The sequence below is a fragment of the Protopterus annectens genome, chromosome 1.part2 (assembly GCF_019279795.1).
Source record: "Protopterus annectens isolate FY-2018-M chromosome 1.part2, PAN1.0, whole genome shotgun sequence".
NCBI classification, from domain to species: Eukaryota; Metazoa; Chordata; order Ceratodontiformes; family Protopteridae; genus Protopterus; species Protopterus annectens.
Window position 1 is genome coordinate 500,873,544 of NC_056727.1, and position 15,153 is coordinate 500,888,696.

The 15,153-nt window shown below is 47.2% G+C and overlaps 1 protein-coding gene across 2 annotated transcripts in view; it reads left to right on the forward strand.

Moving 5' to 3' along the window:
* BUB1 (BUB1 mitotic checkpoint serine/threonine kinase) overlaps positions 1-15,153 on the forward strand; it is a 2,040,509-nt gene that overhangs the window by 460,266 nt on the left and 1,565,090 nt on the right. For both annotated transcript variants that reach the window (XM_044057238.1, XM_044057245.1), the window contains exon 6: positions 14,322-14,707. In XM_044057238.1, coding sequence (XP_043913173.1) covers positions 14,322-14,707 — 386 coding nt within the window. The remainder of the gene's footprint in view (positions 1-14,321; positions 14,708-15,153) is intronic.

Genomic DNA, 15,153 nt, shown 5'->3' on the forward strand with positions numbered 1-15,153 from the left:
CACAGGTTGCTGACAAATGAAGTTACCTACTCGGATGGAATGTTATGGTGCGTACATAACTTCTTTCTAGTTTTTCAAGTGACCCTTGAGAAACGTTGCTTGAGAGAGTTGAGCCTATCTGGGAATACTTTACCTCATTCCTTGTCTTCGGAGCCCATCTGCGTTGGCATTCCTAACCCCACAGTGGTGCCGCACTGCCGTATCATATGCTAGCAACTCTAGACTCCACCTTAGTAACTTGGCATTTTGCTGGCTGGATCTATGTAACCATGTTAGGGGATTGTGGTCTGTAATTTAGTGTATTTTCTTCCATACAGATAAGGCTGAAGTTTCTGCAGTGCTCACACTGTCTAGACATTCCTTTTCTACAGCTTCATAGCATTCCTTGGTGGGATGGAGCCTATGACTGAGATAAACCTCTAGCTGGTGGTCTCCCTCTGAAGAAATCTGGCCAAGTCCAGCCCCCCCACCCCATGGTTTGAAGCATCCACCTGCACAGCAAATTCTTTGCTGTAATCTGGACTGGCTAACACAGAAGGTCCTCCCAAAGTTTCTTTAAGCTTCTGGAATGCCTGCTCACAAGCTGAGGTCCACACTACCTTATTTGGCCTGTTTTTTCTTGTCAGGTCTGTGAGGGGAGCAGCTATGGTACTATAACTGGGGATAAACTTTCTGTAGTACCCTGCTGTCCCTAAAAATGCCTTCACCTGTTTTTTGTAACAGGTGCAGGCCATGCCTGAATAGCTTCTATTTTGGCATATTCTGGCCTGATCTTATCACTCCCCACTCTGTCCCAGTTAGGAGATCTCTGCCATACCCACCTGACATTTACTGGGCAACCCTGCCCTGTGTCTGCCCAGCCCCTCCCTGACATGCCAAAGGTGCTCTTGCCAAGAATGGCTGTAGATGGCAATATCATCTAGGTAAACAAGGACAGAATCTCCTGCTAGGATATGATCTACCAGCCTCTGGAAAGTTGCTCGGTCATTTTTCATCCCAAAGGGCATCTTTGTGAACTCATACAAGCCAAATGGAGTCACAAAAGCCAAACTCTCTTTAGCACTGGGAGTCAAGGGCACCTGCCAGTAACCTTTGGTAAGATCAGTGGTGGTAAGATACTTAGCCCCACCCAGCTGCTCTAGGGCTTCATCTGTCCTAGGCATGGGGTAAGCATCTGACTCTGTGTCACTATTTAATTTCTTGTAGTCCACACACAACCCGGTGTTGCTATCCTTTGGCACCAGCACCACAATGAGGAGGTCCAGGGACTGCTGGACTCCTTAATTGCTCCTAGTTCCAACATTTCCTGTATCTCCTCCCTCAGAGTCTGACTCTCTCAGGAACCCTATGAGGGCCCTGCCCCAGGCCTTTGAGATCCTGTATTCACATGGTGCTGCACCAAGTTGGGTGCACCCTGGTTTCCCACTGAACATGTCCCCAAACCCCTGCAACACTGCTCAGATTTCTTGAACCTGGGTAGGAGATAACTGCTGGGACATTGCTACCCCTTCCACTGAGGTATCAGTCCAAGCCTCACTGATATCAGTCACCAGATCCCCCTCAGACTCTTCCCCCAATCCACTGCAAATACTCAGCACAAGGGCTTCCCTATCATGGTAAGGTTTTATCATGTTAACATGGTACAATTTGTGGCCCTGCTTCTTGCCTAGCAGTTCTACCATGTAGTTAACATCACTGACCCTTGCTTTACCACCTTGTAGGGTCCCTCCCAAGCTGTCTGCAGCTTGTGTCTGACAGGAATGAAAACCATTACCTGCTGCTCTACGTCATATTCTCTAGCTCGAGCATTCCTGTCATACCAGAACTTTTTCTGCTGTTGGGCTTCTGCCAGGTTCTCCTGGGCCAAGCCCATGAGTTCCCTGAAACTTGACCTGAGGTTTAGGACATATGCTGCAACAGACTGCTTGTGGGATTCGCACTCACCCTCCCACTCATCTTGAATTTAATCTAGAGGGCTCCTCACCCTATGCACATGCAACAACTTGGAGTGAAAAACATTTGGACTGTTGGGGGAACCTCTCTGTAAGCAAACTGGGCAAATATTTGCCCCAATCCCTCTTCTGTAAATGCCCATAGCATCGTCTTGAGTGTATAGTTTAACCTCTCAACAAGACCAGTAGTCTGGGGATGGTAGGGGGAGGTCTTTAAGTGCTTCACCCCACAGTACCTCCAACGGCAAGTCAGCAGGTCAGACATGAATTTGGCACCTCTGTCAGTCAGTATTTCTTTTGGGGAAACCTACCCTGCTGAAAATCTTTAACAAAGCATTTGCCACCTTTTCTGCCTCAATGGAGGACAGAGCCACTGCCTCAGGGTGTCTTGTAGCATAATCAACTACCACTCTGATATACTTTTTCCCCTGTGGAACTTGGGGTACTCAGACCCCACAATATCCATAGCTATCCTTTGAAATGGCTCCTCGGTCACAGGCAAAGGCATCAAAGGAGAGCTTTCACCTTGTCTCCTGCCTTGCCTAGCTTTTGACACTGCTCACAGATCCTGCAGTACCCTGTTATGTCTCTGGAAATCCCAGACCAATAGAAGTTCTGCATAATATGTCTGTACGTTTTATGCCCATATGACCTGCAAAGGGAATGTCATATGCTATGGCTAGAAGTGCCAAGACGGTAGGCTCTAGGCACTACCAACTGTTGTATTCTCTCACCCTCTAGCCCTGCCTCAGGGGTCCACTCTCTATACAGTAGTAACCCTTTGTTCCAGTGTACAGATTCCCCCTTCCTTTGAGAATCGGGTGCTTCACTAGCTACCTCCCTCAGGCCTTGTAATGTAGGGTCTGAGAGCTGACCCTATCTCAACTGTCTCTTTGTAACCCTTCCCAGCTCCCCTTCCACAGGAAGTCTGGTATCCTCTGACAGTGGTGCCTCACTGTCAGCCTGGGTACTACTACTCACCTCTGCCCTTGCCGTCACTCTGTCCAAGGGATCAGTACCCACAAACAGCTGTGGCTCACCTTCAGTCTTGCTGCTACAGGGTTGGCTCACTCCCCTCTCCGAATAATCACCTCACCAGTCCTGGCTGCAAGTGTGTGGTCTGTCTGGGCCTCCCCAGGCTACCAGACCCACATGCTTGACTCCAAGCTTGACTGCATGTAACTGCATGAACACATGGTACTGCATTATCAAAATTGTTCCCTATCAAGATATCTGCAGGGTTGTAGTTTGGTACCCTTGTTGTCTCGAGACAACTTACTGTTTTTGTTATTCCCACTTATTGGCTCTCCCACCTTTTGTTCCCTACCTTGTCTCCGTGGAAATCTATATGCTTCAGCCCATCTGGTTGCATTTAAAACATTTAACCCTAGGTCCTGGAGATGTACCTGGACTAGTGGCTACCCCTTTTACTGTCAGATTCTACTGGAGCAGTCTGGGCTGCCCGCCATGGGGTTCCCATAGACCCACGAGCAGCACTGAGTGTCCCTTTCCTGTGCAGGGATACCCTGCTTGCTTGGGTATAGGTCTCCCTTCTTCCTCAACTCATCTGCAGTAGAGCATGGTCTATCAGCAAACCAGATTCTCAAGTACTCAGGCAAAGTGTTAAGGGTTTATTCCCCTCACCAAAAGGTCTGCCATCCCTTCAGAAGTGATGACTGACATCCACTCACCCACCTATGAAAATAAGTGCTTAGTTCAGCAAACATATTCACACACACACTTTCATCTGCCTTGCATCTGTGCTCACAAAACTTTCATATAAGCTTCAGATGTTAATTTAAAAAATTCTAGCAAACAATTCTTTACAACATAATTTAAGCAGTCTTTTATCAGACAGTTTGGAAAGAACAGTTACAGCTTTATCATTGAGAAAGGGGTCAGGGACTGTACCTAGAGCCCTTGGTCAACATTATTCTGTTTACATACCCTCTCAAACATACGAATGAAACTATCAAAATTATCTTCCTTTGTTGCTTTTGTGGTTCGGTTACTCCCTTCCCCATTACCTACATGACTAAGCCGAAGAGTCAGCATCTCCTTTTCATGTTGCCTGTGCCTTTCCTTCTCAGCTTCGAGGCATAGCAGTTTCTCATTTTCCTCAATCTCTAGATGCCTCAGTCCTTCTCCTGCCTCTGTTTCCAACTGCTTGGCCTCTAGCTCAAGTCTCTCTAACTCCACATGGAGTTATGTCCTCTGTGAAATGGTTGAGCTGTCCACTTTCTGAGAGTTGTACATCTCCACGGCCTGTATGATCATCGTCCTGGTTGCTATTTTCTAATACAGCTGTGACTAAAGTTGCAGTCATGTCTGCTTTAGTCAGGTTGGCAAGCACCAGTCCTTTAGCCTGGCACATCTCTGCCAACTGGCTCCTTGTCAGCTTGCCATATTCCCCTGCTGACATGCTTCCCGGATCTCCCTGACTGAATAAGCTAACAAAAAAAATAAAACAATTGTTTTATGAACTTTGAATGTTCACTGTGTGGCTGATTGAGTGCAAACACCTTCAGTGATCACTGTACACAAGCTGCAGGAATTCGATATCCACACACTACAAGACAATTAATATGTGATGTGGGTATCTCACCACCATCAACCAATTAATGTAATGTGGCTGTTACGCCACTGCCAAACAATTAATATGTGACGCCCCTGCACTGGCCCAGTAATCAAGGAACCTCAGTCCTCACCACTAACCAGTGAGGGACGTGCACATTGGGAGGATGACAAGTACACACACACAGTAAAGTATAATTTCCCTTAAGAGCACACAGAGATCGGTCAGTCTGGGGACGGTTTCTCTCTCTCTTTATACGGATCTCCAGTAAGACTCCCCACTGGCACAGCTATAGGGTTAAGACCTCTGCCGAGTGGTCAAGCCAGATCCTCCAGCACCCTATTTATCCAACCAGTGCTTCGTGTCCCTGCCTAAGTAGCTGACACGCACACACTTGAGATTTGATTTATATACAAGCACACACACACTCCTGGGGGAAGGCTGGCACAGGTTCACTAGCTATGCCCCCTCTTTCCAGACTATAAGGTAGTACCAGCTGCCACCAACCACTACTTATCAGCTAATGTAAGGCCCTTGCCAAAGGGTGCCCAGTCTTTCTGTGGAATGTTACTATTATCCAAACTATGTGACCAACGCCAAGGCTATTAGTGGCCTGTACAGTGACCAAATACATATGCAAGTACTCAAGCTTAAATATCTCTAAACAAGCTGGCCACAATGAAAAGATTTAAATATATTTAATAATAAATAATAAAAGCACAAGACAATATTCAATAACTCAATACAGTGACAGCAGAGTTCAGAATCACAGGAAATATTTTAAAACAACATTGCAGGACAGTGTCACATAAGTACAGAAAACATCTAAACTAATCTTACGAAGTTTCTATCTATCTCTAAGAGAAATCATTGTAATCTAAGTCTTAGTTACAGATCCAAGCAAATGCAAGTGCTGAATGGATGTTTACAGGTCCAAAGATAAGATACAAAATGCCCAGATTTACTCTGAGATCGTTCTGAAATTGCTATCAAACAGTACTGCTGGGTTATCTCAGATTACATTATTCTTTTTTTTTTTTTTACCTCTGCCTTCAGTTCCCAAGCTAACAGATACCAACAGGATTTAACGTTTGTCTGTGAAAAATAATTCTCTTGGAAGATTGCCTAGAACTGGAAGTTGTAAAACAGTTGCACACTTTTACATTTGAAACCTGTAATTGTTTCCAGGCAATAGGAAAACCTACAACTCTAAACAATTGTCTGCCCTGAGCTGAAACAGAGATAACAGAATCGTAAACAATTTTCACTTATTTTGTTGTTTTGCAAGTTAACTCTGTATGATCTGAAGTAGTTAACTTCATTTGTGCAGCAACCTGTGGGTATCGGATCCGACTTCGGATCCGAGCCGGCAGTTTTCAACAGCTTAGATGCGAGCTCCTAGCTCCTCCCTCTACCCATAACCCCCTGCCAGCCCTGACTGACCCCAGATCTAGTTTGCCATGCTTGTTGACATCAGCTGGATTTTCGAGCTCCGTACTTAGCGTTTTCTATGAGAAAGTTAGAAAAAATGTTCTATTTTTCTTCATCTTTAGTGTGTGCGCCATGTGTTTAGACCCCTTTTCCTGTTGACCTTAGTTTAAACTACTCTTTAGTTATAATTTTTTCCCTCCCTCTCCCTCGCTGGTTCGTTAGGGTTTGTGTGCATGTGTTGGGGCCTAGCGTGCGTGTCCTCCTTAGTTTAAAATGTCGGAGGCCCCAAAACCTATTTTTTCCAAGTGCACCGAGTGTGGCAATAAGCTTTCCCCAGTTGATGGCCACACTCTGTGTGTTCTGTGCCTTGGGGTTGGACACCTTACCTCTGGGTGTTCCATCTGCGTGGCGTTCAACCCCAGGGCACTTAAGGACCGGAGATCCAAGTTGATCATGGCGGGTCTTTTGCCCCCAGATTTGGCTTTGGCCTCCGGTCCTACCGTGGCTTCGGCGGCGGCCACTCCTGCCTCTCTACCCCCGGCCGGGACTCAACCTCCTGCTGTAGGCCCGGAGAAGAGGGAGGCCAGGAAAGACAAGAGAAGGGAGAAGCACCACAAGCGGAGGGCCGAGGCCTCTTCTTTGGCTCACCCGGCTAAGTGGTCTTCTCCCTCCAGGGCTTCCCAGTCTCCTCCTCCTCTGATCCGGTCCCCTTGTTTTTCACCGGGCCCTGAGGAGGAGGAGACCCGATCTCCTTCGAGGTCATCGAGGCGGCACTCACGTCCCGCCTCAGTGGCCTCATCGAGATCTACTCGCAGCCTTTCCGACGCAGATTTGGACCGGATGATAAGATTCCTCCAGGCCCAACTGCAGATGGGAGTGCTCCTGCCTCCCCTCTCTGGGGGGGGAGCTCAACCCCTTTCTTTGCCCCGATAGCTCCTTCTCTGTCCCGCTTCCCGGGTTCGGAGCCAGGCAGCCTTGGAACCGGGGGTGGGTCGGCGGTGACCGTCTTGGGTACTTCGGCGCCGACTCTTCCCTCGAGCCTGTCCGGTCCGTTTTTGTCGGATCCGAGCTCTCGGAGCCAAGGGCTGAGCTTTGGATCCGAAGGTTTCAGTATGCCTTCGGCGCCGTCCAGATCGGAGCATACTGGGCCTTTGGATCTGATTGCTTCGGCGCCGGCTCCGATCCGCCTGTCGGATCCGAGTGAGGGCCCACTCTCGGATCCCAGAGAGAGAGGCTCTCCCTCGGCGTTCGACGTGGTGGAGAGGGCTCTGTCGACTGCTTCCAGGCCCCCGGTCCTTGCCACAGCTCCGCCCTGCACTCCTCCTCTGTTGGGTCTGACTTCCATCACCCGGCCCCAGGGACAGCCTGCGTCAATGTCCCAGGTCATTCCCTTGGAACAGGATGTTGCTGGTGAGGCCTCCTCGGACAACCTCCCCCAAGGAGATCCCCCACAAGCGGAAGTGCAAGAGGAGGCACTTGGACTCCTCTGAGTCCTTGACCGAAGACACGGATTTGGAGGAGGAAGGCTCCCCAAGGTCACCCCCCCAAGGATGTCCCCTTTGGGGACATCATGGAAATGCTCAGGATCAGAGGGGGGGGGGGGTCTGCCCCAGAGCCGACCTCGGACGAAGGCCGACCCCCCTGGTGGACCTGATTACCACCAGGGCATGGAAGGAGCCGAACACTTTGGAGCCAGTCCCGAAGCGCTCTGACAGGATCCTCAGTCCCCCTGCCGACAGGCCCATTGGAGCAAGGGTCCCCCCGTAGATGCCATGTTGATGGCAGTGGCCACTAAGAGGGAACTAGCTCAGTAGAGCCCCTCGGTCCACCCCCCGGGCAAGGAGTCCCGAGTGATGGACCGCCTAGGGAAGTGGGTGTTTAGTTCAGCGTCCTTCTCGGTGAGGTCACTGAACTACATGGCACACGATATTCGGCTGCAGCGGGATCTTAAGGAATACGCTGCGTCGCCCCTGGAGTCCATGTCGGCGGAGGACAAACAGTTGTATTCCACCCGTATGGCCACACTTAGGTCCATTTTTAATACCTCTATGCGGCTACTATCCCATGCCATGGAAGGAGCCGCTAGAGCCAGCGGAGCAGGTCTCGTCATGAGGCGTCAGTCCTGGCTCTGGCATTGTGATTTCGCGGAACCCTTCAAGGCATCTTTCGCAAATGCTCCTTTTGATGGTTCTGCCCTATTTGGGAAGACCGTTCGCGACACCTTGGTCCAGAGCGAAAAGGACGGGAAGACATCTGCCGTCGGAGTCCGCTTCTCTGCTCCCCAGAGGTCCTTCTCCAAGAACCAAAAGGGACAGATGTGGTTCCGGAAGTCGCAATAGTCTCAGTCCGCTCCGGACCCCCAGTCCTTCCGTGGCAGAGGAGGACAGGGAGGACGCCGCCCTAGAGGCAAAGGGGGCCCGAAGAACTTTGGGTCCAGAGAACCTTTCTCTGACCGGCCCACGCAACAGCCCTGAAGGGTTGCCCGACTGCTCCACTCTGGAGGCAGTCGGGGGGCGTTTCTCAAGGCACCTGGCAGCTTGGGAGTCCATCACGACAGACCGCTGGGTGCTTCGCATCATATCCAGAGGTTACCAGGTCCCCTTCTCTTGCCCTCTTCTCTTCCCCAAACTCCTCCCCGATGTCCCACCCGATCAGAGGGAGGTCGCAGTTGCGGAAATCCGGCAGCTCCTAGAAAAAAGAGCCATCCAACACGTCCCCCCAGACAATCTCTGATCGGGTTTTCACTCCAGGTTCTTTTTGGTGCCAAAAAAGATGGGGAACTTGAGACCAATCCTTGATCTCTCCCTTTTGAACCTGTCAGTAACCAAAGAAAAGATCCGGATGGTCACTCTTCAATCTATTCTCCCCCTATTACTGGAGAACGATTGGATCTCCTCGATAGACCTCAAGGATGCGTACTATCATATTCTAATGGACAGACGATCCAGGAGGTTTCTCCGCTTCCGGCTAGGGGCCAGTCATTACCAATTCTGGGCTCTCCCCTTTGGTCTCACCTCAGCCTTCAGGGTGTTTACCAAAGTGTTAGCAGTGATAGCAGCCCACCTGAGGCTCCAGGGAATACAGGTTTTCCCGTACCTGGACGACTGCCTCCTGACCGCCTCGACGAGGCATCTAATCTGTACAGCCAGGGATTATTTTTTTCGCCTTGCTCCCTGGCTAGGGATCACAATAAATATGGATAAGTCTGCTCTCACCCCGACCCGAGTCATAGATTTCATCGGGGCCAAGTTAAACACAATCAATCTTGTAGCCTTCTTAACTCCAGAGAGACTTCGAACCCTGAGGTTTCATGTGCGGGCCATCCTTCTATCTTCATCTCCTCCGGCAGAATTGGTCCCGAGGGCTCTAGGCTCCATGGCAGCGGCAATCAACTTGTTACCTATGGCACGTCTGAACATGAGGGTCTTACAATGGACCCTCCAAGTCCAGTGGTCTTTTCTTCACTACCCTCTGAGTCATCCCATTTCCCTCAGCAGGGCTTGCAAGAGGGCTCTCGTGTGGAGGCTGCAATCTCCGGATCTCCACAAGGGACGCCCCTTCTCTATGGCCCCTCCCCTGGCCACGGTGACCACGGACGCCTCTCGCCTCGGGTGGGGGGGGCACTCTTCGGGCAGGACTGTCCAAGGCACGTGAAACGATGCAGAGACCTCTTTGCATATCAATGTCCTAGAGATGAGGGCAGTGCTGTTAGCGTTGCAAGCACTTCAGGACCTTCTTCCTGTAGGGACAATTGTGATCCAGACGGACAACATGTCGGTTGTCTGGTACATCAACAAACAAGGGGTAACCAGGTCTTACCCGCTCTGTCGGGAGGCCATGAGAGTGTGGGAATGGGCGATCTCCACCAACCGTTTTCTCATTGCAACGCACATTCCGGGACAGTCCAACATCCTGGCGGACAAACTCAGTCGCACCATCCTTTCCCCTTACGAGTGGTGTCTCAATCCGCACGTAGCGAATCAGATTTTTGCCAAATGGGGGCAGCCCTGTTGTGATCTTTTCGCCTCTTCCTCAAACAATAAATGCAACAGCTATTTCGCTTTAATTCCCCAAGTCGGGGAATCCCCGAGAGACGCTCTGGTGCATGTTTGGCCTCCCGGTCTGCTTTATGCTTATCCACCTCTCCCCCTGATGCTAAAGTTTCTACAGAAAGCCAGATGGTTGGGGAGCAGGATTATCCTCATTCCCCCATTCTGGCCTCGTCAAACCTGGTTTCCTTACCTTTTGTCTCATCTGGTGAATCCTCCTTGGATTCTCGATCCCCTCCCGGATCTGATCTCCCACCCTCTGGGTCTCCCGACCCCGAACCTGGACAGCCTCAAGCTCACAGCTTGGCTGCTCCAGTTCCACTCCTAGCCAGGACTCCCGGCATCTCTTCCCCAGTCAAAGCTATTCTAGTTGCAGCCCACAAGCCTTCTACTAGGAAGGTTTACAGTAGCAAATGGAGACGTTTCTCTATCTGGGCAGAACGTCAAAACTTGGATCCCTTCACAGCTCCTTTACCTGCGGTGCTAGACTTCTTATCAGGATTATTTCACCAGGGAGCTAGCTGTTCCACTGTCAAGGTTCAACTAGCAGCTATCTCTCACTACCATGTCAGACATGATCTGCGTCCCTTGATCACTTCTAAGCTGTGCAAGACCTTCCTGAAGGGCACCTTCCTGCTCAGACCTCCGGTAAAGGAAGTGGTACCTCCGTGGGAGTTGTCATTAGTGCTTCAGGCTTTGACAGCTCCCCACTTTGAGCCTGCAGCTTCAGTGGAACTCAAGTATTTGTCTTGGAAGACGGCCTTTCTCGTCGCCATCACCTCTGCTAGAAGAGTTTCTGAAATTCAGGCCCTTTGTGTCAAACCCCCGTATCTAACCTTCCACAAGGATAGAGTCTACCTCAGGACCCAATCCCTCCTTTCTCCCTAAGGTTGCTTCCAAATCTAATATCAACCAGTCCATTAATCTGCCAGTCTTCTTTCCCAACTATCACAACAAAGGAGAATACAAATTACAGTCGTTGGATGTGCATAGACAGCTTCGATTCTATATTCACAGGACATCTGATCATAGGCAATCTGACCAGTTGTCCGTCTCCTTTGCCAAAATGAATTTGGGTAAATCGGTATCCAAAGTTACGTTGTCTCGATGGATCTCGCAATGTATTCTTTTGGCTTATGAAAATTCTGGTAGGCCCGCGCCTCGGAGAGTCCGTGCCCATTCTACCCTGATCTATGTCTACCTCTGCTGCTTTTAGATCCAGGGTTCCTTTAGATATTTGTTCGGCTGCCACTTGGGCCTCATCTCATACCTTTATCAACCATTATAAGCTGGATATTATCTCCAGAGGGAGAGCATCCTTTGGCTCTGCAGTGCTCCGGAACATCCTTCCATGATGGCCGCCCAAGATTCAGGTAGCTGGGGACTCTGTCCCACAAGTTGCTGCACAAATGAAGTTAACTACTTCAGATTAAGAAGTTATGTACTCACCATAACGTTCCATCTGAGTAGATAAACTTCATTTGTCAGCAACCATCCCCCCTTCCTTCCCCCTGACCTTCGATTATTCACATTTGCTGTCTTCAGAGTTGATTTTTGAAATTGGCAAATCTGTAGCAGTTGCTGCTTGGGGGCAAACTTGATCTGAGGTCAGTCAGGGTTGGCAGGAGTTTATGGGTAGAGGGAGGAGCTAGGAGCTCGAATCTAAGCTGTTGAAAACTGCCGGCTCAGATCCAAAGTCAGATCTGATACCCACAGGTTGCTGACAAATGAAGTTTATCTACTCAGATGGAACGTTATGGTGAGTACATAACTTCTTATTCCAGCTACTACTATTAAAACATAAATTTGCACAGGCATATAGTTTACATCCATTTCTGTTTTTTCCCAGTAGGGTACACTGCAGTTGCATCTTGAAGCTCAGTACTTAAACAGTTCAACACATACTTCTGCACCAGTAGTTTAATGTACACACAGCACATAGTTTTCTTACATTTGTAAGACGAGCATAAAATCATATTACTATTCACAAATGACATAGAATTGTTTACAAAATTCGAGCTAGCTGTGCTGGCAGCCTTCGCAGCTGTGCCTCCATTTTCAGTTTTTTCCATATGGACAGGATGTCTCATTATATACTAATCCTTTAATGCCCGAAGTGGTTAATGAGTTGTCTTAATCTATTCATTTGCCCACTTTATCCCCTTCTCTGCAGTCTGCTAGTGAGAAGGTTCTTAACACCTTGTATAGATGGCACAGATATTTAGCTGAAACTAAATCCGTGTATACATCTGAGCAACTTTCTCTCTTCATCCTTTATCTTTAGGCTGGGCTGCTTCTAAGCAAACTATTTCTTCCTGGATCTCTAAAGCCATTTCCTTTTGTTATTCTTTTCATGGGAAAAGCTTTTCTTCTGTTAAGGCTAATTCTACCAGGGCTGTGGTGGCTTCTGGTGCTTTTTTTCAAAGGATTGAATACCCACTACATCCTTGAGGCAGCTTCTTGGACTTTTGTGCATACATTTACCCAACAGTCTAAGTTGGATATGGATTCCAGAGCTATAGCCAGATTTGCTAGGGTTATCCTGCATGGCTTTCTTGAGGGTTCTGCTGGACGACTTCTCCTCCCACGTTTGCTCTTGATCCTTTGTACTCTAGTGTAATAAATACTGCAACAGTGATATAGAATGGACATAGTACAGTTGTGTAAAATCTTATAGCAGTAGATGTCCTTCCCTTCACTGTTGCAATATTTGCCCCTCCGCTCTTTTTTTTTTTTTTTTTCTCCTGGATGCACGTCTCTTTTTGTACTCCTTGGATGGTTGTTCCTCCTAGGGCTTTTCAGCTCTGCGGAAGATACGACCGTATGTCCCCTTTATGCCCTACCCCATGGCCGGGAGCATATGTGTGATATAATATGTCCCTTTTACAACCTAAGGCTTTGGTATACTGGCCAGACATTGGGCTGCCCTTGGCAGTGAATCACTAGTGTAATGAACACTGCAACAGTGAAGGGAAGGACATGTACTATTATGGTACGATTTTACACAACTGTATTTTTTTTTCTGTGATCAACTATCTGGCTAGTGTTTTGGACAAAGTTAACTTTTACACTTTGGAAGTAAAGCAAGAAGAACTCTGTGCTGAGAGTAGTGTAGGAAATGAGTAATGATTTGATCATTAAGGCCTTTTGAAAGTGGAGTTATATTTTGTACACAGCATACAAGTATCATTAAGTATCATTTACTTAGTCCAATACAAAATGTTAGCCAGTCATTGCACATTGAATTGCTTTGTGTGAATTCTAGGTTGTAGTCCACCCAGTGACAACTGTGCAAGTCAGTTTTTAACAGTAATGTATTTGGAGCACCTAGCGTGTGGTTGATATTCTAATCTGACTATTCTCAAACTGTCAGTTTTGCCTCGTACGCATCCATACTTAGTTGATGATGCAAGTCTTATGAAGCTCATTCCCTTTGAGACATTTGCTTTTCATTTCATGCCACTTTTGAATGCTCTGCTTCTCCAGCATACCATTTTATATAAAGGTAAGTATTTAGATTCTCTGTCTAAAGTTTGAAATCTGTGTGGTTCTTAATGACCAAGTGACATTGTCAGTTTATTATTGAGGGAATAGTATCTTGTTCCACAATGAGGATTTGCCAATCATGGTTTAGTTACTACTAACTATAACTACTGTAATTTTTTTTACCCGGTGCTACCAAAGCAGTGAAACTGACTGGTTGCAACCAGTTTAAATTTTGATTTCCTTCACTTAAGGTTTCTGATGTATACTTGTATGGTGATTCTATACTGGCTTCCCATGAAATAATGTATTGCCTGTAATGTTTACTTTTTTGTTTAGATGGCTTTCCTTCAGAATATTTGCCCTTACCAAAAGTAGTGTCTTGTACACTGTTGAGCCAGCTTAGAGAACAGCCTGTAGTCCAACTATGGGTTGCTGACTCTCCCCAGGATGAAATTAAGCACTTCTGTGTTCTGTTCTTTTTCAGTGCAGGATCTGAAACTGTAAGATTCACTACCATAATGGTTCCAGGCACACAACACCACAGCAAGCTTTTGATAAGATGCACCCCCACAGCTGGGCTTCCAATGTTTATTAAACTCTGAACCTGCATATTATCATTAATTGCGATTTTCGGTTCATCTTCTGTTGTATTACTCATTTGTTTGTACTTTGGGTAGTTTAATGCCCAGGTTAACAAAGTTAATTGATCTGTGATTTAAGCTGAGCTATGTACTTGTCAGTATAAATAACAGCAATTAAAGCAGAAATATTTTGCATCATCAGTAAATGTTTTTAACAATTTGAAAAATATACATTTTTTCTACACAGGTACAGCAAAGTTCTTTAGTATGCTTGAATGGTTCTCGCAGGGTATCCCATGCTTTACCTGACTCAGTGCAACATGTGCTTGTAAGTGCCACTACGCTTTTAAAAACTACAGATACAAAACAAGATCGGCTTCTAACTTCCAGTTTTATGCCTGGGACTGAAGTAAGTACATCTCATGATGGAGCTAATGTTAAGCATTATGGAGGAATCACTACAGCTTCAAAGGTTCAAGCTGAAGAAAAGGGAAGAGATTGTGGTTTGGAATATGGAGTTAACAGCGATGTACACACTAATCAAGTTAAGCATTTCAGCGAGGTTGTTGCAGCTCCAGACTCCAGTCAGCCGCCAGTGCCCTCAACTCATCTTCACCATAGTATTCTGGAAAGGTATACATTTATTGGTAATATGGTTGCAAAAGCATTAATTCCACTGTAGTGGGAGATTTTATGAAGCTAGTAAAGAAGGTTGTAAACATGGACATGTTTAGTGTAGCACGGAAGAATTATTTCAAAAGTGTAATGCAACAAACACCTTTTTAGTAGATTTGGAATGCATGTTACTTTTGAGAATCCTTGTGAAATAGAGGAAGTCTTGTAGTATTGCATAGTAATTTCATCAAAGATGGAAGATCTCTGATTCACGTGATGTCATGTAATGCGCTCTGGCAGCAGTATATTCCTTTTTTCACATTGTGTGCTGCTGGATTCTTTTTAGGTTAATAGATCTAAGGGAAAGCAGATGACACTGCTTGGCTGATATGCTAGAACATTTTAATGCACATCTAATTGTGGTGAATAGTGTGTGTGTGTCACAGTTCTTAAAACTAAATCAA